Source organism: Nelumbo nucifera, chromosome 6 (assembly GCF_055504915.1).
Source record: "Nelumbo nucifera cultivar China Antique chromosome 6, China Antique-T2T, whole genome shotgun sequence".
NCBI lineage: Eukaryota > Viridiplantae > Streptophyta > Magnoliopsida > Proteales > Nelumbonaceae > Nelumbo > Nelumbo nucifera.
This window is the reverse complement of record NC_142654.1, coordinates 34,467,951-34,491,955: the sequence shown is the minus strand read 5'-3', so window position 1 is coordinate 34,491,955 and position 24,005 is coordinate 34,467,951. Positions and strand designations below refer to the sequence as shown.

The 24,005-nt window shown below is 40.3% G+C and overlaps 1 protein-coding gene across 2 annotated transcripts in view; it reads right to left on the bottom strand.

Annotated features, from left to right (window-relative positions):
* LOC104606454 (ubiquitin family protein) overlaps window positions 1-21,354 on the bottom strand; it is a 30,820-nt gene extending 9,466 nt beyond the window's left edge. The window contains exons 1-6 of one of the 2 annotated variants that reach the window (XM_010271672.3): window positions 21,124-21,354; window positions 11,277-11,409; window positions 6,864-7,031; window positions 6,271-6,353; window positions 6,092-6,170; window positions 5,898-6,007 (exon numbers count right to left, since the gene is read on the bottom strand). In XM_010271672.3, the coding sequence (XP_010269974.1) occupies window positions 5,898-6,007; window positions 6,092-6,170; window positions 6,271-6,353; window positions 6,864-7,031; window positions 11,277-11,409; window positions 21,124-21,231 (681 nt within the window). In that variant the 5' untranslated portion in view covers window positions 21,232-21,354. The remainder of the gene's footprint in view (window positions 1-5,897; window positions 6,008-6,091; window positions 6,171-6,270; window positions 6,354-6,863; window positions 7,032-11,276; window positions 11,410-21,123) is intronic. The other variant, XM_010271673.3, reaches the window with a different exon arrangement.
* Between the last annotated feature and the right edge of the window lie 2,651 nt (window positions 21,355-24,005).

Sequence of the window (24,005 nt, the reverse complement as noted above, 5' to 3'; positions counted from 1 at the left end):
TTTGTGAGGGTTATACCTCTTTTATTTGTTGGATCGTGTGATCCTGTACCTGTGAAAAGGTGACTGTAGGTCACAGATGACCTGTTTTCTCTGCTCGTTAGTCTGATTTCATGTGTTAGGATCTCTCTTATTGATTAATGCTGTGGAACTTACTAGAAAACCAGTAGGTTGGGACTGTTCTTCATGCAGATCTGAAAATCAGTCTTGCCATAGTTCTTCTTTGGAAATTGTTGTTGTTTTCTGTGCTCAGATTTAAGTCCAGAACTGAATTGTTGTGTTTGGAGTTTTTTGTCAATAAAAGGAGGGATCCTAAGTTGAGAGTTTAGATCAAAAAAACTCTGTGTTTACCATGTCATCTGAGAATTCTGCTACTTTAGAGATTTCAGGGAGCCACAATGGAGTGGATGGGGGAATGGATATGAATTTCCCCATGGCTGTTATTCCCTTTGATGGTCTGAACTACCTTGAGTGATCTAGGGGAATAAAACTCTACACCACTGCTAGGGGGAAAATAGGATACATCAATGGGAGAGTGAAGAAACCGAAGAACGGAAGTGCTGAATATGATAGGTGGAACCAAGAGTAGTATGGTGATGTCAGGGCTCTTGGTTTCCATGCTGCCACAAGTAAGGAAGACATTTATGTGGGCTGAAACTGCTTGTGAGATATGGGAACAAGCAAAGTCCACCTATTCAGAGCAGAGACACTATGCCAAGATATACCAACTGCAAGCTGAATCCTCTACTTGCAAACAGGGGGAGAGGACTCTCTCGATGTACTATTCTGATTTGGCATCGATACGGAAAGAACTTGATCACTACCAGAATGTGAATTGGAAGTGTGATGAAGATGCAAAGGCATATAAGTCACTTGTATCTCAGCAACAGGTCTTTGCCTTCCTCCTAGGGCTGAATCCTTCATATGAGTCTATCAGGGTGCAGATCTTGGGTAGTAAAGACTTGCCATCAGTTCAGGAGGTGTGTGCCTTAGTGCAGTCAGAAGAGAGTAGAAGAAGTGTGATGAATTGTGCAGAGGGGGAGTCAATTGCCCTAGCTGTCCAGGGAAATTCAGATACAAATGTCGGAGGTGCTTTTAAGAAAGGTGACTCTCAGAAGAGAACAGATGATAAGAGTAAACTTTGGTGCACTCACTGCCAAAAGACAAAACACACCAGAAATACATGTTGGGATCTCCATAGAAAACCTAAATGGGCATAGAATTTGGGTAAGAAGTCAACACCTGATCAGAGCAAGAAATCAATTCAGTAGAATCAGAAAAAGTATAACTCAACTAATATGGCATCTCAAGAGACTGGTCCATTGGTAACTCAGGAGAGGCATCTCAGTTCTGACCCTAAGGAAGAAATTATCAACTCCTTTCGTGACCATTTAAAATTGTATGGTAGGACTCTCTGCCAAATGGATTCTGGTCCTACTCCCTCTACCTCTTTTACGTCTACATCAGGTAACGCTGCCACTGCCTTCCATATGTCATCTCATACTACTGATTCTCCTTGGGTTATTGACTCCGGAGCCTCAAACCACATGACTGGAAAGTCAAATTTATTTCAGACATATAACCTTCTCTCTGGGAGAGATAAGGTGAGACTAGCTGATGGTTCTTTCTCTACCATAACTGGCCAAGGCACCATACCTCTTCCACTCGGCCTTACCCTTTCTAATGTACTGCATGTTCCGAAATTACCTATAAATTTGTTGTCCATTAATAGTATTACTCACTCCTTGAACTGTTCAGTCACTTTCTTTCCGTCTTCATGTGTGTTTCAGGATTTGGCCTCGAGGAAGACGATTGGTAGAGGAAGCATGGTGGATGGTCTCTACGTGTTAGAGAATAAAGCTAGTCTTGTGGCTACAAAGTCCATGAGTTCGTCCAGTGAGAGTCAAGCCTATTTATGGCACAGTCGTCTTGGTCATCTTTCTTTTGAGTCATTAAAAGTTATGTTCCCAAAGTTGTTTGAGTCCTTGTCAGTGAGTCAGTTACAGTGTCAGACATGTCAATTGAGTAAACATTGTAGAAGTTCTTTTCCTTTGAGAAATAAAAGATCTAAATTTTCATTTCATATTGTTTATTCTAATGTTTGGGGCCCTGTTACTCTACCTACTGAGGTTGGATATAAGTACTTCATTACCTTGATTGATGATTACTCTAGATACACTTGGGTTTACCCTATGCGATCTAGAGATGAAGTACCAAAAATTGTGAAAGACTTTCAACGCATGGTGTTCACTCAGTTCCAAACTAAAATCCATATCTTCCAGTCAAACAATGCGAAGGAATACTTCCATAGTGATCTCACGGGGTTTTTTGCTTCGAGTGGGTCACTTCAACGAAGCTCTTGTGCCAGGACACCCCAACAAAACGGTGTTGCTGAACGAAAGAACCGTCACCTTCTCGAAGTAGCTCGTGGCTTATTAATTCATATGAATATGCCAAAACGTTTTTGAATGGATACAGTTTTGTGTGCTACATACATCATCAACAATATGCCATCTCGGTTACTAGAGTATAAGGCCCCACATTAGCTTATGTTTCCTACAGCTCCGTTGTCCACCATTCCAATGCGTGTTTTTGGGTGTCGTTGCTTTGTCCATAACTTGTCCCCTACCTTGTGTTTTCCTTGGTTACCCTTATCTCAAAAGGGGTATCGTTGCTATGATCCTACCTCTCACAAGTACTATGTCTCCATCGATGTATCCTTCTTTGAGAATCAACCTTTCTTCTCGGTTTCTCCTCAGGGGGAGAATAGGGTTGAGGAGAAATAGGCGGCTCAAACTCAACTACCTCCTCTACCTGACCCTCCTCCATTCCGTGTCTTTCATTGCCGCCATAAAAGCCAGCAAAGTTCAAGAGCTGTGGAACCTAATACTATGCAACCAACATCGTCGGATTTGCCAGAGGCAGATCCTTCTCATCAGCCAGGTACACTTGCTCCTATTGATATGCTTGTTCCTCTCAATGTTGATTCCCCTGTCATTAATGATCTTGATGTTCCTATTGCTAAGAGAAAGGGTGTTAGATCTTGTACCACTAATCATCCTATCTCTAATTTTGTGTCCTATAATCACATTTCACCTTTATTCCGTGCATTCCTCTCTTTTGTGGACAATGTCCCCGTTCCTAAGAATGTGGCAAAAGCTTTATCCAAACCTGAATGGACAGATGCAATGTAGGAAGAAATTGATGCATTACACAAAAATGGCACTTGGGAGTTGGTGGATCTTCTTGAAGGGAAAGAACCAGTGGGTTGCAAGTGAGTGTTCACAGTGAAACACAAGGCTGATGGAACTGTTGAAAGGTACAAGGCTAGACTGGTAGCAAGAGGTTTTATACAAGTATATGGAGTGGACTATGCAGAGACTTTTGGTCCAGTAGCCAAGATGAATTCTATCAGGATTCTTCTTTCATTGGCAGCAAATCTTGACTGGGAACTTCACCAATTGGACATCAAAAATGCTTTCTTGAATGGTGACTTGGAAGAGGAATTGTACATGACCCAACCTCCAGTTTTTGTGCCAAAGGCAGTGAACAAAAAGTGCGCAAGTTAAAAAAATCTTTATATGGGTTGAAACAATCACCTCAGGCCTGGTTTAGTAAGTTCCACTTAGCAGTTCAACATATGGGGTTCAAACAATGCCAGTCAAATCACACTCTATTTGTGAAAAAAGGTGAAGGGAAAATTGTAGCTCTAATTGTGTACGTGGATGACATAGTGATCATAGGAAATTGGGAGGCTGAAATACAAAGACAAAAAATTCTTAGCCACTCAATTTGAGGTGAAAGATCTAGGCCCCTTATGTTATTTCCTTGGAATTAAAGTTGCCCGCTCTCACAAGGGCATCTTTATTTCCCAACGGAAATATGTACTAGATCTACTAGAAGATACAAGCAAGTTGGGGGTAAAACCAATTGATTCACCAATTGAATCTAATCATCAGCTGGGAGACAGTCAGGGAGAGTTTTTGAAAGATGTGAAGAAGTTCCAAAGACTTGTAGGGAGACTCTTGTATTTGTTTATGACCAGGCCTGATATTGCTTATGCAGTGGGTGTCCTTAGTCAGTTCATGCACAATCCTAGGACAACTCACTTTGAAGCTATAGAGAGGATCCTTAGATGCCTCAAGAAGTTTCCAAGAGCTGGTTTGTTGTTCCAAAAACATGGACACTTAAAGGTGGAAGTATATACTGATGTTGATTGGGCAGGGGCAGTTGATGACCGAAAGTCTACCAATGGGTATTGTACCTTTGTAGGAGGAAACCTGGTCACATGGAGAAGTAAAAAACAAAGTGTGGTGGCTAGATCTAGTGCTGAAGCAGAATATAGAGCGGTGTCTCATGGGGTTGCTGAAATCATGTGGATAAGAAATCTGTTAGGTGAACTGGGTTTTGCAGAGCAACCATATGTCACTCTACTGTGACAATAAAGCTGCCATCAATATTGCTGCTAATCCAGTCCTGCATGATAGGACGAAACACATTGAAGTGGACAAGCATTTTGTTAGAGAGAAACTTGTAAATGGAGAAGTGTGTACTCCATATGTCAACTCAAAAGAGCAACTTGCAGATATCTTCACCAAAGGTCTTCATCATGTGCGGCACAATGATTTGTGTGACAAGTTGGGCATGATTGATATCTATGCTCCAACTTGAGGGGGAGTGTTGAAATAATTTAGTTATTTATGTTAGGGTCTATTTGGCTAGTTAAAGCCTTTTTTATTTTCTGTTATTGTACTTCACTTACAACAGGGGCATAGGTGTCTTTTCCCTTCTTATTTCTATCGCCCTATATAATATAATAGAAGTTGGCGCCGCCAGTACTGTTCCATTGCTCCAAACCTTTTCTTCTTCCTTCTTCCTTCTTCTCTTCTCTCTTCTTCCCTTCTCTTCTCTTCTTCCTCATTTTTCAATCGGATTTATTGCCAAGAATATATATTTTATATTTTCTATATATTATAAATTAATAAATATGCATTATATATAAATATATATTTATAATATATAATATATTGTTTATTATTTAAAATATAATATTATATTTATTTATTTATTTATTATATATTTATATATTTTTTATAATATATCATAAATATAAAAAAGCTGAAAAACCGACGAACCAAACCGGTCAACCAGTTAACTGATCGGCTTTGGTTCGGTTTTGGTTACCGGTTTTCCAGAAGCCAGTAGGACCAGTTCAGTTCCAAAAATAGGCCCACAGTTCGGTTAACCGAACCATGAGCACCCCTAGTGATGGCCGAACCTAGTTTAGGTTAGATTTCAGCACTGAAAAGAAGACAGAAAAGAGAAGAAAAGTGCAGAATATAGAGAGAAGAGAGAATACAAAGAAAAAGATTAAAAAAAAGGGAGCAGAATAGAATAGTCCTGCCACCCCACTCAATGCTATTTATATGAGAAAGAATAAAAATGAGTACAATGACAGAAATGCCCCTGCCACCTATAGCAGAGAACAAAACACTACATAACAGTAAATAACAAAGTTATAACATAGATAAAAACAATAAAAATATTGTGGGGACCACCATTAAGTGTTGATCTACTGTATTTCTACAGTAATATTATCACCAAGCTGACAAGTTGGTTAACCATCAGTACTTTGTCAAGTGAGGTATTTTTAAACATATAAAAGAAATCCTTTGAAGGTATATGGTAAACTTAAAAGTAAGTTTCTGCAAACAGAATTGGTTTTTGATAATGCAATTTTTCATGCCTATGATTTCATCTCTTGTTTATGTATAAGGAAGTCCAGAATTAGGATTTAAACCTATCAAAAGACCCTAAACTAGGTATCAAATAGAAACATTTACTAGGAAATTTATCATGTTATTAACAAAGAAAAATTTTGAGAAGATACATAGACTCACATATAGGGGTCCTATGTCTAATCTATACGCAATAGGTGCCAAAATAAACCATAGAATGATGAAGACCCACGCCTTTTGACTCATTGAGAAAATTGCCATCAACAGGATACCTATAAATATCAATGAAAAGAAAAGGTTATGCAATCTGGTAAGCACATTCAAGTACAAAAACTATATTTTAAGTGAATGCTCACAAGGTAACTTCAATTTGTCATGAAGAAAAGAGAAAAGCCTCTTCTTCCACCAACTTGATGATTCTGGAATCTGAAACTTCTGAAAATTCACAAAATATAAGAGGGAGATATTTATTAAAACATTTAAACTGGTATGTGTAATTAGTTCAATGAAAGTACAAAGTTGTTGAGTTACTAACCAGATCATCATCGTCGTCATCGTCATCAAACCCATCATTCCGTTTAACAGGAGATTTTGGTTTCACAGCTACTATCAGGGAATCTGAAAATGTAACAAAAGTCAATAAATTGAAAACTCAAACAAACAGATGAAACAAAATCTCTTGTAGCATGGACCATGCTCTGCAAATTGTCAAATTGGAAATAGTAGAAAATCAATAATTGAGTGGGAATTAAAACCCATCTAACTTAGCATTAGTGCAACCAAGTTAATGCAGAGGTGATGCCTTGTTTGTATCCTGCCTACTTAGGCATCTGATGCAAATTGCACAAACTCATCTTACATGCATAAAATACTATTAATTATACAAGGACCATCTTTTTGTCATTGATAACTAAAATTCCATTAATTGAAATTAGTATTAAATATGTACAGCTGCCCAGAACAGCCCGGATAAGTGGCTGTGAAGAACCCAATTTTAATTCCTCTTTACAAAAAGGCATAATTGTATTTATCCCTTCCTTATCTGTACAACATTGGAAACCACCCCCCTCCCCCGAAAGAAAAAGCCAATTTCTATAAACCCCATTCTTTTCAAAGGAATCAGCAAACCTGTTAACTGATCTGTGAACCCATTAAAAAGTCTAATTCCTGCTTCTCTTGTCATTGCTTTGATCTGCCTTTGCATGCACCAGTAGTGTGACGTTTCTTTATAAAAAGACCATCTAGTCCACATTACTAAGTGCCCTAGTTCCATGCTGTATGGCAGGTGTGCACAACCTACAAAGACATGCAAATGATAGCCTTCAATAAAACCAGATAGGCATAGATCTGAAGCTATATGAAATGGCCCTTCCATGTCCTAATCCTATCACGAACATCCATAATAGAGTTCATATCTCTAGGGACAACTTATCAATGAAGCCAGTTTGTGACACTATACCAACAAGTCAAACGTGAAGTGGATTCATATAACCGCAAAAGAGAAAATGATCAACAAGAATACACACCTCAGGAGGTCATCAAATCCCACATTTACTATGGGAAGTGACCTGAAAAGTTAATCAAAATGACCCAAATGCTTATCACATGGCACCTTACGATTCAAGAAATGCCTGTGTCAGTAAGCCACTACCTTTTTAGAGAATGACTTTCTTCTCAGGGTCACTAGCAAGCAAAGTACTCAATTTGGCATCGTCTGAAACTTCAAATAATGCATATTGGTAGTAAGATAGTAAGACTTTGTATTTCTTCCAAGCATATATTTGAGAAGTTCTCTTCTTAACAATTAATGAAATACAAATTTAAAAAACAAAAATCCGTTTTAGCATAGAGTTCTTTGTTAGATCTTATTAGTTCTGCAAGCAGTTAACTGCATGGCTTATCAAAGCTTCCATAAGTATTGATAAAATTCAGATCTGTACTGGCTTTTTTGAAGAATAAGATAAAAACTCAGATCAGTGCTGGTTTTAATTCCAGAATAACAGAGAAAAAGAGAGAAGAGAGAACGAATAGATGGAAGAGAAGAAAAGAGAAGAAATAGAAGTGAAAGATTGGTTCGAACTAGAGAAGATAGACTTCCCTACAAAATGACCAAATTAACCCTCTACAGCTGACTCTAACACTCCCCCTCAAGCTAGTGAGCATATGTTATATAGTCCCAGCTTGTTAGTTGTTTGTTACATATGTAATCCACTATTCCTCGACTCAACCCTTGGGTGAACAAGCCTGCCCATTGACTTCTTGTATTTAAATATGTAGTACTTATCACTCCACTGAGCACCTTCTCTCTCACAAAGTGACAATCAATGTTAGGAACCTGCCTAACTCAGGGCTCTTCGAGGGGCCAACCTCCTGAATTCTTGGAAGGAGAGAGAGAGAGAGTTTAATGCTGAAAGAATCATTCCCTTATTCCTTTTCTGCTCTACTACTTATAGTTTTACAATCTTGATTGTTACAGTTGTTACAAGTGGATGGAAGTTGTTGTTACAAGTGGATGGCAGTTGTTACAAGTGGATGGTTAGTTGTGCTGATGTGAACTCCTCTTGTAAAACTGATTAACTGCCTTCTGTTGGTCTGTTCCAGCAGTCTTGACAATCCCCCCTTCCTTTAGAGTGACCTTGCCCTCAAGGTCTAATGTAGGAAAATTTGATTGCAGATCTAAGTAGGAAAATTTGAGTCCATGTGCATGAATATGGGCTGATCTGGATCTCCTCTTTGCTTTGTCAGTGTTGCAAGACTGATGGGCCTTGGGGCCCTTGCATGTTTGCCCTTGTAGATGGACTGTAGAGTTTCCTGATGTGAAGTCCATGGTGAGACGGGCCCAATCACAGACCACGGGTCCTAGCTGTCTTAACCATTGAATGCCTAGCACCACGTCTGCTCCACTGAGATGAAGAGGATATAGGTCCACCGCAAACTGATGACCCTGAATCTTTAGTGGTAGGCCCATGCAAATGCTATTGCAAGATAGGTTGTTACCGTTGGCCACATGAACCGTAAAGGCCGTTGTTGGTTGAATCGGAAGTCCCATTTTATCCAACAAGACTTGAGTTATGAAGTTAAGGGAGCTGCCACTATCTATGAGGATTGACACTTGGCATCCTAGAATCAGCCCTGCAACTCTCATTGTTTAAGGGGACGCAAGTCCCGTAAGGGCTTGTAAGGATATTTCAGGCGTGCCATTGGATTGTATTTCCCACCCTGGGTTAGATTCTCCGCAACCAGTGATGTCGTCTTCCTCTTCGGCATCTATTTGGAGGAGAAACGTTTGTTGTTTCCTGCAGCGATGGCCCGGCTCAAATTTCTCTTCGCAGTTGTAACAGAGACCTTTGTCTCTATGGGCTTGCATCTCTGCCCAAGTCAGCCGTTTGAAAGGAACCAGTGGGCCTGGGCCCAGTACTCCTTCCTCCTTGTCTGGTGCTGTCGTCCTTTCTTGCTCCCTTCTTGCTTCTGGACCCCATGGTCGCTGCACCTTTCTTGCTCGACTGAACTTGTCCTCATACAATTTCGCTAGTGTTGCCGCATTGATGACCGAAGTGGGCTACATCGCTTTCAATTCCAATCGCAGTTCTTCTTTTAGGCCGCCGACGAAGCTTCCCACCAATGCCTTCTCCGTCCACCCTTGGACTCTCACGGCCAGCCTTTCGAACTCCATTTGGTATTCCTTTACTGATCCCACCTACCGCAACTTTGCCAAATTTTCATCAAGATCTTCGAACCCAGATGATCCAAAACGGACAGTCATGGCATCCGTGAAGTCTGCCCAGGTTTGACGAGGGTGCCCCCTTTTGTACCATTGAAACCAGAGGATAGCTTCCCCTTCAAGATGCGCAGAAGCCAGAGCTACCCTATCTTGCCCCAGTGTTTCATGGTAATCGAAATACCTTTCAGCTCTGAGAATCCAGGGAGTTGGGTCACCGCCTGAGAAGATGGGGAAGTCGATTTTGGCTATTCTTGTTGCCGCCCCTGTTTTGCGGTTGTTTTCATTGTTGTGCTCTTCTTGGCTTCCTCTATCAGTGTTCGTTGCCCCCTGCTCCAGTCGAAGGAGGAGAGCATGAAGCCTTCCTTCATTTCTTTGAGATCTGAAGACATTCGATGGATCTCTACCTCCATCTGACCCATTCGGGTGTCTACTGACATGTTTCTTGTGTTGGTCATGCTGGCTCTGATACCAAATTGTTAGGAACCTACCTAACTCAGGGCTCTTTGAGGGGCCAACCTCCTGAATTCTTGGAAGGAGAGAGAGAGAGAGAGAGAGAGAGTTTAATGTTGAAAGAGTCATTCCCTTATTCCTTTTCTGCTCTACTACTTATAGTTTTACAATCTTGATTGTTACAGTTGTTACAAGTGGATGGCAGTTGTTACAAGTGGTTGGTTAGTTGTGCTGATGTGGCCTCCTCTTGTAAAACTGATTAACTGCCTTTTGTTCCTCTTGTAAAACTGATTAACTGCCTTCTGTTCCTCTTGTAAAACTGATTAACTGCCTTCTATTGGTTTGTTCCAGCAGTCTTGACAATCAACTTCTATATATTTTGTTCTCTCATGGAAAACTAGATTGCAAGAAATGTGAACTATAGCTTGGTTGTCACAATATAGCTTCATAGAGGTATCAATCGAATACCCCATCTCCTGTAAGAGGTTCCTCAACTACACTAGTTCACAATATGCTTCTGCATTGCTTCTTGCTACCACCATCTACTTCTTGCTCTTCCATGTCACCAAATTGCCCCCAAGAAAAGTACAATATTGAACTAGCCCCCTGTCAGATATTGAACAGACCAATCAACATTAATGGATCCCTTTATCTCAAGGCTTCCTCCACTCTTATATAACAAGCCACGACTTGGAGCAGCTCCCTTCAAGTGCCATACAATCCTTAGAACTGCATCCCAATGTGGAATCCAAGCATTTTGCATAAACCGACTCACCACACTAACTGCAAATGAGATATTTGGCTGAGTAATGGTTAGGTAGTTCAACTTACCCACCAACCTTGTGTACCTTCCAAGGTCTTCAAACTCCTCATCTACATCACTACTCAACTTGACATTTGGTTCCATGGGTGTTTTAGCTGGTTTGTCACCCAACAATCCTGTCTCCTCTAACAGATCAAGAATATACTTCCTTTGACACAGATTAATACCATAAGACAAAAGATAGATTTCTCTAGTCGGCCAAATTGTTATTTATAGAGTTTCTAATTAAAACATAAAGACTGTTGTGCCCCTGCTTAAGTGTGGGGCACCACTTAACCTAAGATATAATAAATATTACACCAAACTCTTAACATAAAACAAAATGACCAAAACACCCCTCTACAGCCGACTCTTAACAAGTATTGTTAATTGTATGACTTCCATTAACCATTAAACGGTAATTTCAAGTTTTCGACTTATGCATAATTTATATTCCTTGAAGCTTTGTATTGACATAATAGTTAACAATCTCACAAGCGTAGAAACTAACATAGAAGACTGAATTAAGTGACTAAAAATTTGGTAAGATCATGGAATTGAACGAAACCTCCATCTTTAAGCTGAAGTTGCACATCATCTCCATTTTTCTTGTCATGCAATGTCTCACCACGCAAAATAAGCTTCAAATGATCAACCGGTAAATGGCCATCTTTTGCAATCAAATTTCTTAAATCCTGGACCTGATCATGGTACAAATGAACATGGTTTTGCAATGTTAAATATCGTGAATATCATCTAATCAAACACAAGAACTAGATAGAAGTTTCTTGACAGTTCTCAGAAAAATTTAATGTCCTACAAAACTAACTAAAGATGGTTGTGGATAACTTATTTATTGGATCCTGTACTTTTGCATTAAACATTTTACACAAGACAAATTCAATAAAGTTTATAGGGAAATACCTTAATCAAGTTACAAAAATATTGCTAGTTAATTAAAAAGGTTTTAGGATTGCATTTATGTCATTCAAAACACTTATAGACATGTTCAAAAGAAAAGATAAAAAAAGAAAAACCATAAGTGAATCTCTCAACAAAAACAGCCTAAGTAAACTACAAGGTATTTAGATTCTTTTCCAAATTAAGGAGGTGCACAAAACATCAGAAAACATTTCAATTTATTTGTTTCAACAGCCAATAAATTTTCAGTGCACATTTAACATGAACTTTCCATGTTCTAATTTAACAAGCATGCCAAAGTAGCTGAAAGATTCTACCCACACCAAAAAGTTACTTGAAGCAATTGCATGATATTTATGTGCGCAATTTAACCATATGCTAAGATACTTAAATTTTCTATGCATGTAATAAAGTGCAAAGAACAGGTGTAATAACTTCACAAAGAACTTCCATTGGATAAGGAACAAAACATGAGCGAGATAAGAACTCTGGCAAGGGAGATGAATGCAAGATTTACATGGATGCATAGATTAGTCAATGACATAGCTGATTCTCTCTTTCTTTCTTCCCCCTCTTATCTCTTTCATCTACCTATCAGGCCCTCATATGTTATTATTCTTAATTATAGAAAGTATTGACTAGAAAGTAGAAAGAACTAAATTATTTAAGTGCTCATAATTTAACAATGGATATGATACTGAACACACTGAATGGTGAAAGAGAATTAATGTAGCCAACCCCATATGGGATAAGGCTTAGATGGAATGGCAAAACAAGATTCATGCAGACGACTACATATTGTTCGGACAAGTCTTAAACAATATGGCATTGAACAAGACAGAGTGGCATAACACAATTAATATAACCTAAGGGCAGAGCCTTTGCTTAAAGGGAAGCAAGAAGCCTAATCTCTGTTCAGTGTATAGTTGCATAAAAGAACAAAGCATTGCTCACATGACACAGAACTGGGACTTGATTATGATGAGACACTACTGATACCATAAACCTTGATTAATTCAGTCCTGAAAGCTATGGCTATTAATAGGGGTGCTCATGAAAAATCGGAAAACTGAACAGAAACTGGAAAATCTGAACTGAAAAATCCAGTTAACTGAACCAATCAGTTTGGTTGGTTAACTTATTAAAAAAAACTGCAGCTAATAAAAATAACCAGTATACATATAGAATATATATCACAAAAATAAAAACCAAACTGGTCAGCCAGCTAACCAATTGATTCGGTTCAGTTACAATTTGAATTCTTAAGAAACTGATACGAACAATCCAGTTTCAAAAATATGCTCACGGTTCGGTTGCACCCCTAGCTATCATAGAGAACCATAATGGCCATATTATAGAGCAGAGGAGAAACATAAGACTGAACTGAATGTTGGAGTGTGTAAAATTTCTATTTGATTCTAGGTTAAAGTAGAGAAAAAGAAGAGAAAGAAGAAGAGAAGAAGAAGAAGAAGAAGAAGAAGAAGAAGAAGGAGGAGAAGGGTTCGGTCAAATGAGGAAAATCAGTCCTCTCTAGTCGACCCACTTGTATTTATCTCAAAATAAGTTTGGTTACAAGAAAGACTATATTGCCCCTCATAAGTGATGGGACACACAACTTAGACCTGAATAAAATAGACCTTTCACTCTCACACAGATACACTCAAATGACCAAAATACCCCTGTTTTGTGAACTCTAACACTCCCCCTCAATCTGGAGAGTATATGTCATATAGTCTCGGCTTGTCGCAAATATAATCTACTTTGCCTCAAAACAATCCCTTTGTAAAGAGATCTGCCCTCTGATATCCCGAGCTCACATGAGATGTGGTTATCACTTTACTGATCACTTTCTCTCTTACAAAGTGACAATCAACCTCAATATGCTTGGTTCTCTCATGGAATACTGGATTGGAAAAGATGTGAACAGCTGCTTGGTTATCACAGTATAGTCTCATGGGTTTGTCAACTGAGAACCCCATCTCTTGTAGCAAGTTCTTCAACCATACCAGTTCACATGTGGTATGAGCCATAGCTCTGTACTCAGCTTCTACACTACTTCTTGCCACCACTGCTTGTTTCTTGCTCTTCCAAGTTACAAGATTGCCACCAAGGAAGGTACAATACCTTGTAGTTGATCTCCTGTCTGATACAAAACTAGCCCAATCAGCGTCTGTATACCCTACTATCTCAAGGGGCCCTCCACTTTTATATAGCAAACCACGGCCTAGAGCACCCTTCAAGTACCTAACAATCCTTAGAACTGCTTCCCAATGAGGAATCCGAGGATGTTGCATAAACTGACTCACCATACTCACAACAAATGATATATTTGGACGAATAATGGTCAGATAATTCAACTTTCCCACCAACCTCCTGTATCTTCTAGGATCATCAAACTCCTCACCTGCATCAACACTCAACTTGACATTCAGTTCCATAGAAGTCTCTACTGGTTTAGCACCTAACAAGATTTTCATATTGAAGTGGTCTTGTAGAAATTTCTTCAACCTGTCAATCCCATTACTGTCACTCCCGGTTGTGACAACATCATCCACATACACCACTAGAAAGATTTTCCCATCTTTTGAGTCATGGCTAAACACAATTTTCTACCAGACACTATTTCATCCCAAAGTTTTTCACTACTTCACTAAACCGGCCAAACCACGCTTGTGGAGATTGTTTCAATCCATAAATTGCCTTTTTGAGTCTACAAACCTTACCATCCTCCCCCTGAGAAACAAACTTGGTGGTTGCTCCATATACACCTCCTCAATGAGATCACCATGCAGAAAGGCATTTTTACTATCTAGTTGCAAAAGAGGCCAACCATACATAGTAGCTAAGGAAATCAGCACCCAAACTAAACCAATTTTAGCCACAAGAGAAAATATCTCCATATAGTCCACACTATACAACTGAGAATAGCCCTTGGCCACTAACCTGGCCTTCAATTGTTCCACACTGCCATTTAGGAGATACTTCACTGTGTAGACCCACTTACACCCAACAACATGCTTACCAGGAGGAAGAGCAGTGAGTTCCCACGTGTGGTTGTGTTGTAGAGCAGATAATTCCTCTTCTATTGCTTGCCGCCACCCTGGGGAGGTAAGGGCTTCCTAGACAGTCTTGGGAATGGAAACAGATGATAGCAATGATATAAAGTTGCGATGAGAAGCAGAAAGGTGAGCAACGGAAACATAGTGGGAAATAGGATGAGAAGTACAAGTGCGTTTACTTTTCCGCAAGGCAATGGGAAGATCAAGGTCCGAGGGAGAAGAAGCAACCACAGGATCTGTCAACGAGGGCTGGATTGGAGGAGGAGCCGGTGCGCTTCCGTGTGTATACACTTGTCTAATTGGTGGCCTCTCAGTAGTAACTGGCATGGGAGGAGGAACTACAAGGGGAACTGCAACTAGAATGGGAACCACGGGAAGAGGATCCTCAACAGGGACAGGAAGAGGAACTACGGGGGAAGGAGAAGGAACCACAATGTCCGAGAAAAAAAAAACAATTCAAAGAAGGTGACATCGGAGCACACAAATGACTTATGGGAGTTAGGGTTATAGCACTTATACCCTTTCTGAGTCCTGGAGTATCCAAGGAAGATACACTTAATAGCTCGTGCATCTAATTTGTCTAAACCAAGACCCAAATTTTGAACAAAGCAAACACACCCAAAGACTCTCGGGGTAAGAGGAAACGGGGACAAGGTGGGAAACAACACGGAGAAGGGGGATTGACTTCCAAAGATGGACATGGGCATCCGATTGATGAGAAAACATGATGTGAGGACAGCATCACTCCAAAAACGCTTTGGAACATTCATATTAAGCATCATAGACCGAGCAGTTTCAAAGAGATGTTGATTTTTGCATTCAACTACACTGTTCTGTTGTGGGGTGTAGGAACATGAGGTTTGATGAATTATCCCATGATGCTCTAAGTATTGCTGAAATGGTGTTGAGATGTACTCTTTTGCATTACTAGAGCGAAGAATTTTAATATGAACACCAAACTGTGTACGTATTTTAGCATAAAATGTCTGAAAAATGGAGAACAATTCACTCTTTCATAAGATAAATCCATGTCATTCTTGAAAAGTCATCAACAAAAATTACAAAATACTTATAGCCATTGTGTGAAATCACTTTGATTGGACCCCAAACATCAGAATGAACTAAAGAAAAATGACTAAAACACGACTATCAACTCTTTGACTGAAAGAGACTCTATGATGTTTCCCAAGTTGACACGATTCACAATCCAACGATGAAAGATGACTCAAATAAGGAACCAGCAACTTCAAAGTTTTGAGAAAAGGATGACCAAGTCTGCAGTGCCATTGAAGAGGAGTAAGAGACAACTGAAAGGCAACTAGAGGGCCACCACCATCAAGGTAATACAATCCACCTGCCTCATGCCCTCCACCAATCTTCATCCCCGTCTTGAGATCCTAAAACACACAAGAAGAGGGATAAAAGGTTATGGAACAATTAAGTGACTTTGTTAATCTACTAACAGACACAAGGTTAAAAGGGAAATAGGGAACATATAAAACAGATGATAAGGATAATGAGAGATCAACATCACCAACACCACAAATGGGAGATGTAGAACCATTAGCAAGAGTAACTGTTTGAGAAGTGGAGGACTGAGAAAGAGAAGAGAATACATTTAGATTCCCAAACATATGGTTCAAGGCTCCGGAGTCAATGATCCAGTGTGAAGGTTTGGAAGCCAAGCAAGTCATACCTGAATGGGCAAGGGTAGTTGTGTTCTGCTGAGAAGATGTCTGAAGGAACTGCTCATAAACTGCACGAGGTACACTAACCATCTCCTACCCAGAAGCACCAATAGATGTGGAGGGAATCTAATCCGTTTGCTGATTTTCACTAACTGTACCACTGCCCTTAGTCACAGCATGGTTAGCCCAAGTGTTGGGTGGACCATGTAAATCATAGCAAAAATTAACAGTGTGCCCCTCTAATCCACAGTATGTACACTTCCTATGACCATTACTTCTTCCTTTACTACGACTTCCACTCCGGCCACCAGCACGGTTAAACATGGGACCATCTCGGTTTCTTGGAAGTCCACAACCACCACCACCACCACCACCTCTATTTCCACGGCCTCCACCCCTAGCCACCACTAAACCAGATCTGTCTGAGAGAGAATAATACTCTGTAGACTCAATAGATGTCCTCCTAAGACGGGCAAACACTTCTTCAAGTGAGGGAAGGGTAGTCCCCCCCCAGTATTTGTGCACGGACAGGTTCATATTCAGCCTTCAAACCCACCAGAAACCTCGTCACATCAAGTTGCTCACGTTGTTGTAGCTTAACCTGAACATCCGGTGTCAGAGGATGATACACGTTAAGCTCATTTCGGATATTCCTCAAACTTGCATAGTATTCTTCCAAGCTCTGGCTGCCTTGCTTCAGATTGAAGTACTCTTGGTACAACTGATACACCCTAGTTGTATTGTCTTGCCCAGAATACAGTTTCTTAGCATGACCCTAGATCTCTTTAGTTGTATCTAGGAACATAAAGTTCATACTGATTTTTGGCTCCATGCTATTCCACAACCATGTCATAATTTGAGCATCCTCCTGCTCCCAATCACTAAACCCTAGAGAGTCAGAGGAAGGTTTTTCCTCTCTCACATGCTTCACCTTCTTCTTGGCCTTTAAGAACACCTCCACCGACTTGGCCCAAGGCACATAGTTTCCACCATTCAGCTTAATGGATGTCATTTGAACATTCAGATAATCTAGAGAGATCATAACCCCAGTTTTGTTGTCACTACCATCTCCGGTTGACGACATTTTCAACTAAATCTGCTCACCTCACAAGGAAGTATGAACACCACCACAGAAATCAGTATGAACACCACCACACGACACAAGGTTTTACTTTCAACTATTCAGAATCATCCACACACCATTCAACACAATACAACCACCACCACACCACTACTGTCATGAACTTCAGCAGCCGAAAAACCCTACTTTCAGCACACATACGAGGTAAAAACAAAGGAGAACAAGGCTGATATGCATATTAATCACTTCACACCACCACAACAAAATATTTTGAACCAAAACACAGCATTTACAGTCCACTACTTGGGTGAAAAACAAAACTGTTCATACCTGTCCACAAACAACCCTCTTCGTATCACAGAATAGAGGGCATCTAGTACACCACCTCAACAACCACCACCATAGTAACTGGAAGCATACTCACCTCCAAAACCACAAAATGACCACTCCTTTTTGGCCTTTTGTCGAGCTTCCACTCAGGCTAGAAGAAAATCGAAGAAAGCTGAAATGGTTGGCGGTGAACCCAGGAAGAAGACAAATAATGAGGAAAGAAGAGAAAAAGGGAAAAGAGAACTAGGTTTTATCGCTCTAATACCATGTAAAATCCCTATTTGATTCTAGGTTAAAGTAAAGAAGAAGAAGAGAAGAAGAAGAGAAGAAGAAGACGAAGAAGAAGAAGGAGAAGAAGAAGAAGGGTTCGGCCAGATGAGGAAAATCAGTCCTCTCTAGTCAACCCACTTGTATTTATCTCAAAACAAGTTTGGTTACAAGAAAGACTATATTGCCCTCATAAGTGATGGGACACACAACTTAGACCTGAATAAAACAGACCTTTCACTCTCACACAGATACACCCAAATGACCAAAATACCCTTGTTCTGTGAAGTCTAACAGAGTGGAATAATTCAAAAGCTCCACATGTTTGGAACATAATTGTCCTTTTATCCCATTTATGAAAAATAACATCCTTAAAACAAGCAAATAACAGTGCCACTATCTCCAATTCACAACCATTTATCTTCCTTGCATGAGATAGTTGATCTTTTATTTCTATTCCCTATCACCTCCACATCATTCACCATAAAGGAGCTCCTAAAGACTGTTACCTCTTAATTCTCTAAATTAATTATAAGCGGGATATCATTATGTGCTGGTTAGCTTAGTTGGTAAAGTGTGGGTGAAGAATGAAACCAATGTCCTAGGACTAAATCCAGCATTTGTCGATCCTCAATACTGACTATGGACCAATGAGTCCTTGCATTCCCTCCCCCCCCCCCCATTTACTCAATTTACACCTTAATCTAGGGGTGTTCAAATTTGGATGATTAACCAAAAACCAAACTAAACCGAAGTGAATAAGATAGTTGGGTTCGGTTAATTTGGATATTGGTCAAGTCGGTTTACATTTTCCTAAAATTTCGGTTTTTGGTTTCAGTTCGGTTTGGTGAAAATTTTCAACCAAGCCAAACCGGAAACTGAATTAATATAATATACATACTAATATGTTATATAAATATATATATTTATATCTTAAACCTAAGTTCATAACCCCTAAATACCCCCAACTAAATTTTAAATCCCCATTCCCATATCCCCACCACCTCACCCCACCCTATGTGCATGTCGTGTCCCATTCAAATTCTCAAAAAGAAAATCTAATCAATTAGGAAGTTGGAAATTGGAAGTGGAGGAGACAAAGACACTATCGCATACTCACGTTGAAGACTGAAGAGTAAACACTACAGAGGAAAAGCTGACTGCTTTAGTATAGGAACAGTTATCTTTTGCCTTGGTAATTGGTATTCCATTGCTTTGGCAACTCATTAATAGGCCCAACCCAACTGAAAACCAAACAGGATTCAGTTTGGTTTGGTTCAGTTCAATTTTGAGATCTAGTTCGGTTGATGATAATGGTTAACCTGAATAGTCGATTAGGTCTTAGTTCTAACTGAACTGACCAATTGTACACCCCTACCTTAATCCTTCTTTGATTACTTTTGTATTGTACAAACATGAGCACTAAAAATAATTTTTCACTTGGTATCTTATCAAGAGATAGGGACAGGCAAAAAAACACAGCATGGGTTGAGGTTGTAAAAAATGATATAAGAGACCACGATTTAACCATGGAAATGGCCCTACATAGAGTGGAATGGTGAAAAGGATGTAACCAACCTCATATGGTCTTGTTAAGTTGAATTGCATTTGGTAGATGACCATGAAATTTAGTGAAAGCCTTGGCCATAAATTAAACTGTTGGGATAGAATTCCAAACGTGAGGTTTATATCTTCCTTCGGGCCATTAACCTTTGTGTTTGGATTTCACACCCTGCCGGTAAGTTCTCAACCAAATCCTTTTTCAGGGCTTTTGTTCCAGGTCAGGATGACTCCAAGTTCCCTTTCAAACAGATTTGGTGTTCTCATTTTTCTTCCATAATTTCTTTTTTTTTTTTTTGTGTGTGTGGGAAGTGAGCTTGACGAGAATTAACACTTGTGACCTCATTCAAAGGAAGAACAGAGGCATAATTCCCTCATGTGTGCATTTTGTGCCTTTGGGACAGTGAATCAACTAGGCACATCCTTCTTCACTATCCAGAAACAAGGAAAATTTGGCATTTTTTATGAGTCTTGTGAGATACAGCTGGGTACATCCCAAGCACAGGGTGTACATTCTTTGACAGTGGCAGGGTAGAGGCCTTGGAAGAAGAGGAAAAACTTATTGCTGTACTATTGTACATGTTGTGATGTGGGGGTGTGCGAAGAAAGAAATAATCAAATATTTGAAAACAAATCCAGATCCTTTGAATACTTGCTTTCTCATTTAACTTACTTGTGTAACTTATGGGTGACGAACTCTATGGACATCAAAGGAGTTTTGGTGAGTGATTTGCAAAGGAATGTGTCTGAGTTTCTGTATTCCTCTCCTTTGACACCAATCTCCCTCCAGGTCCTTACCACACGGGAAGAGGTGGAGAAGTTAAGCTTCAAAGGAAGTTCTACAGGTAATCTGGGTGAATGGGGGGATTGGAAGTGTAATCCAAGAAAGAGATGGAAACATTTGTTGGACCTTTACTGGCCCAATTGGGTCTAATGACTGAACAAAGGCTTAGAATAGCAAGAGCTCTGGGTATAATTCGCCTAGCCACTGAAGGCGATTCAGCAAATACTATAAAATGGCTAGGAGAAAAGATGGTGGCGTGGAGGTTGGCTCACTATTTGGCTGAAGCAGGAGACATTACGGCTTCGATGAGTGTAGTTATTAGCTAGATCCCTAGGGAGTTAAACTCAGTGGCTGATGATTTAGCTAAAGCTGGTGTCCACAGAGACTTGTATGGTAACAGATCTCCTTCTATATATGTAGTTATTTTGGTGTTTTCTGGTTGGTTCTGTTAAACATATCTCATGTACTCTACTTTTTTTTTAATGAATTAGAAGTTACAGGAATGTCTGGCTTCGAGTCTTTCAAATTTTCGCGAGACCAAATTCAACAATTGAAACGTTGGATTAGATCATTAGACGGAAATTGCATCAGGTAGTGACATTCACAGGACTCAACCTAAATACCCATCTTACATAAAAGTAGATTCCTCATTCACTACCAATCTGAAATTATGATTTACTAATCTAATGACAGAACAAATTAAGAAGATGAGAGTGAATGCTTACTTTTATGGAAGACGGGACTTTGATGCGAGAGGGACGGGCGGGTCCAACGGTTTTAAGAACGATCTCAACCTCGTCTCTACTATCAGTTTTCTCAGAATTCTCTGCCATGCCACTTTACTTAATTCACCATCGCCTATTCGCCTGGGATTTCTGTATCTTTCTCCACCGCGGCCACAGCTGCCGCTGCCCGTTCGCCCTTGGTAAAAGAACTAAGAAAAGAATGGAAGATTGCTATTAACAACGTTGGTGCAGCTTTCTAATCTTTTAGCTGTCTCCGAATCTACTGTTAACAGAAACGTGTTTAACCGGCTACGTAACCAATCGTGAATAAACACGTCTGTATTCTGTACACATGGCACCCCAACACTATTGGGATCTCCGGATCTGCAGAATTTTTTTCACTTCCATTCAAACATGTCACAGTCGTTTTCTTACGGACGATTAGACCTGTTCATGTTCATGGGCCGGGTAGTCCGACAGCCCGGCCCGCACCCCGGTCGGGCTTGGACATGTAATTAGGCCCGCGGGCCTGATCTCGGGCCCAAAACAGTAAGACTGACTGTTAACAGAAACGTGTTTAACCGGCTACGTAACCAATCGTGAATAAACACGTCTGTATTCTGTACACATGGCACCCCAACACTATTGGGATCTCCGGATCTGCAGAATTTTTTTCACTTCCATTCAAACATGTCACAGTCGTTTTCTTACGGACGATTAGACCTGTTCATGTTCATGGGCCGGGTAGTCCGACAGCCCGGCCCGCACCCCGGTCGGGCTTGGACATGTAATTAGGCCCGCAGGCCTGATCTCGGGCCCAAAACAGTAAGACTGACTGTTAACAGAAACGTGTTTAACCGGCTACGTAACCAATCGTGAATAAACACGTCTGTATTCTGTACACATGGCACCCCAACACTATTGGGATCTCCGGATCTGCAGAATTTTTTTCACTTCCATTCAAACATGTCACAGTCGTTTTCTTACGGACGATTAGACCTGTTCATGTTCATGGGCCGGGTAGTCCGACAGCCCGGCCCGCACCCCGGTCGGGCTTGGACATGTAATTAGGCCCGCGGGCCTGATCTCGGGCCCAAAACAGTAAGACTGACTGTTAACAGAAACGTGTTTAACCGGCTACGTAACCAATCGTGAATAAACACGTCTGTATTCTGTACACATGGCACCCCAACACTATTGGGATCTCCGGATCTGTAGAATTTTTTTCACTTCCATTCAAACATGTCACAGTCGTTTTCTTACGGACGATTAGACCTGTTCATGTTCATGGGCCGGGTAGTCCGACAGCCCGGCCCGCACCCCGGTCGGGCTTGGACATGTAATTAGGCCCGCGGGCCTGATCTCGGGCCCAAAACAGTAAGACTGACTGTGTTTTGGGCCGGGCTCGGAATTTGTCAAAAAAACCCGGCCTGACTTAGCATTATATATTTTATAAAATATATAATATGTATTTTATATAATATTTATTAGAATATATATATTAATAATTTAATATATATACCTTTTTTATTTTTTTTCTTTATAATCTCTCTCTCTCTCTCTCTCTTCAGCTGCTTCAGCAATAGCAGCGACATGAGCTAGATTTCGAGCTTGGGCCCAAGTTGTAAGCACGATGGTCGGGCCGAGCCCAAGCTCGGGCCTTAGAAAAATCTGTTAATGCAGAGTGAAAGCCCGGTCCGGCCCATGAACAGGTCTACGGACCATAAATAACAGTGTTTTCAACCCGTGTTGACTCAATGTAATTACGAATCTAGTTTTTTGAAATCCTTTTGTTTAGTTAGAAACTATTACAGTTCAACCATTGATCCATGCAACCTAGTCATTGGGTCGGTTTTTAAAACGTTAACTAGTAGGGACCCGTGCAATGCACGAGAAAAATCTAAAAAGATTTAATTTTTTTATTTTTTATTTAATGTTGATTTATAAAAAATAATAATTGTTAATTGAATATGAATAAATATTTTTCAATAAAGTTAGTTTTATTAATAATTTGTAGTAATTTTAATAATTTTATTCTTTTTATTATTTTTAAATGAAATTTTGATTACTTTCAAAATAAATAAAAATAATTAGAAAATCTAACATTTTTATTAATTCCACTAATAATTAACAGTTATATAGGAATGACAATGGGGTGGATTCAGGGTAGGGCACCCCAATGTTGAGCGAGTTCAGGGCAAGGTAACCACTCCTCAATGTCAAGCGAGTTCAGGGGCAAGGCACCGCAATCCTCATCAAGGATGGAGAATCTTTGAATTTCCCTGCCCCGTCCCCAGTATTGGGTCGTGCTAGGTCCGTAGACATGACCCACATGTGGCTCGCACAAAGTGCGAGTCGTGTCGTGCTAGCCCACAAGGCATCCCGGGCCGTGCCTCCCTCCTCTAGGATAATTTGGGGGTCGGTTTGGCATGCCCATGGCTCGAGCCTGCACAGGCCCATGCCATGCCATGGGTCGGGCTAGTCCATGGGCCAGGCCATGCCACACACCAAGCCAATCTCAAGGCAAGGCCCCCACTCCCCATCCAAGGTTTTTAAAATTGGACCGGATAGGGAACCGTTCTGGGGTCAAACGGTCTATTTGTCAAACGGATGACCCGCTCTAACAAAAAAATTAAAAATTAGAAAAACAAAAAAAGGCCAAAAATTGTTGTCCGGGTTTACGGTTTGACCGCCCAGGTCAGCGGTTCGCTAACCAAATAAACGGTTTTTGGACAAAAAGAGGTTTTGAGGAGAAACGGTGTCCAGTTCCCAATTTTTCATTCTAACCATCTGGTTTGGTCCAGTTTTGAGAACACTATCCCCGCCAACCCAATATTCAATTTGATGATAGAAATGATCAAAAGGATATATTGAGTATCAAC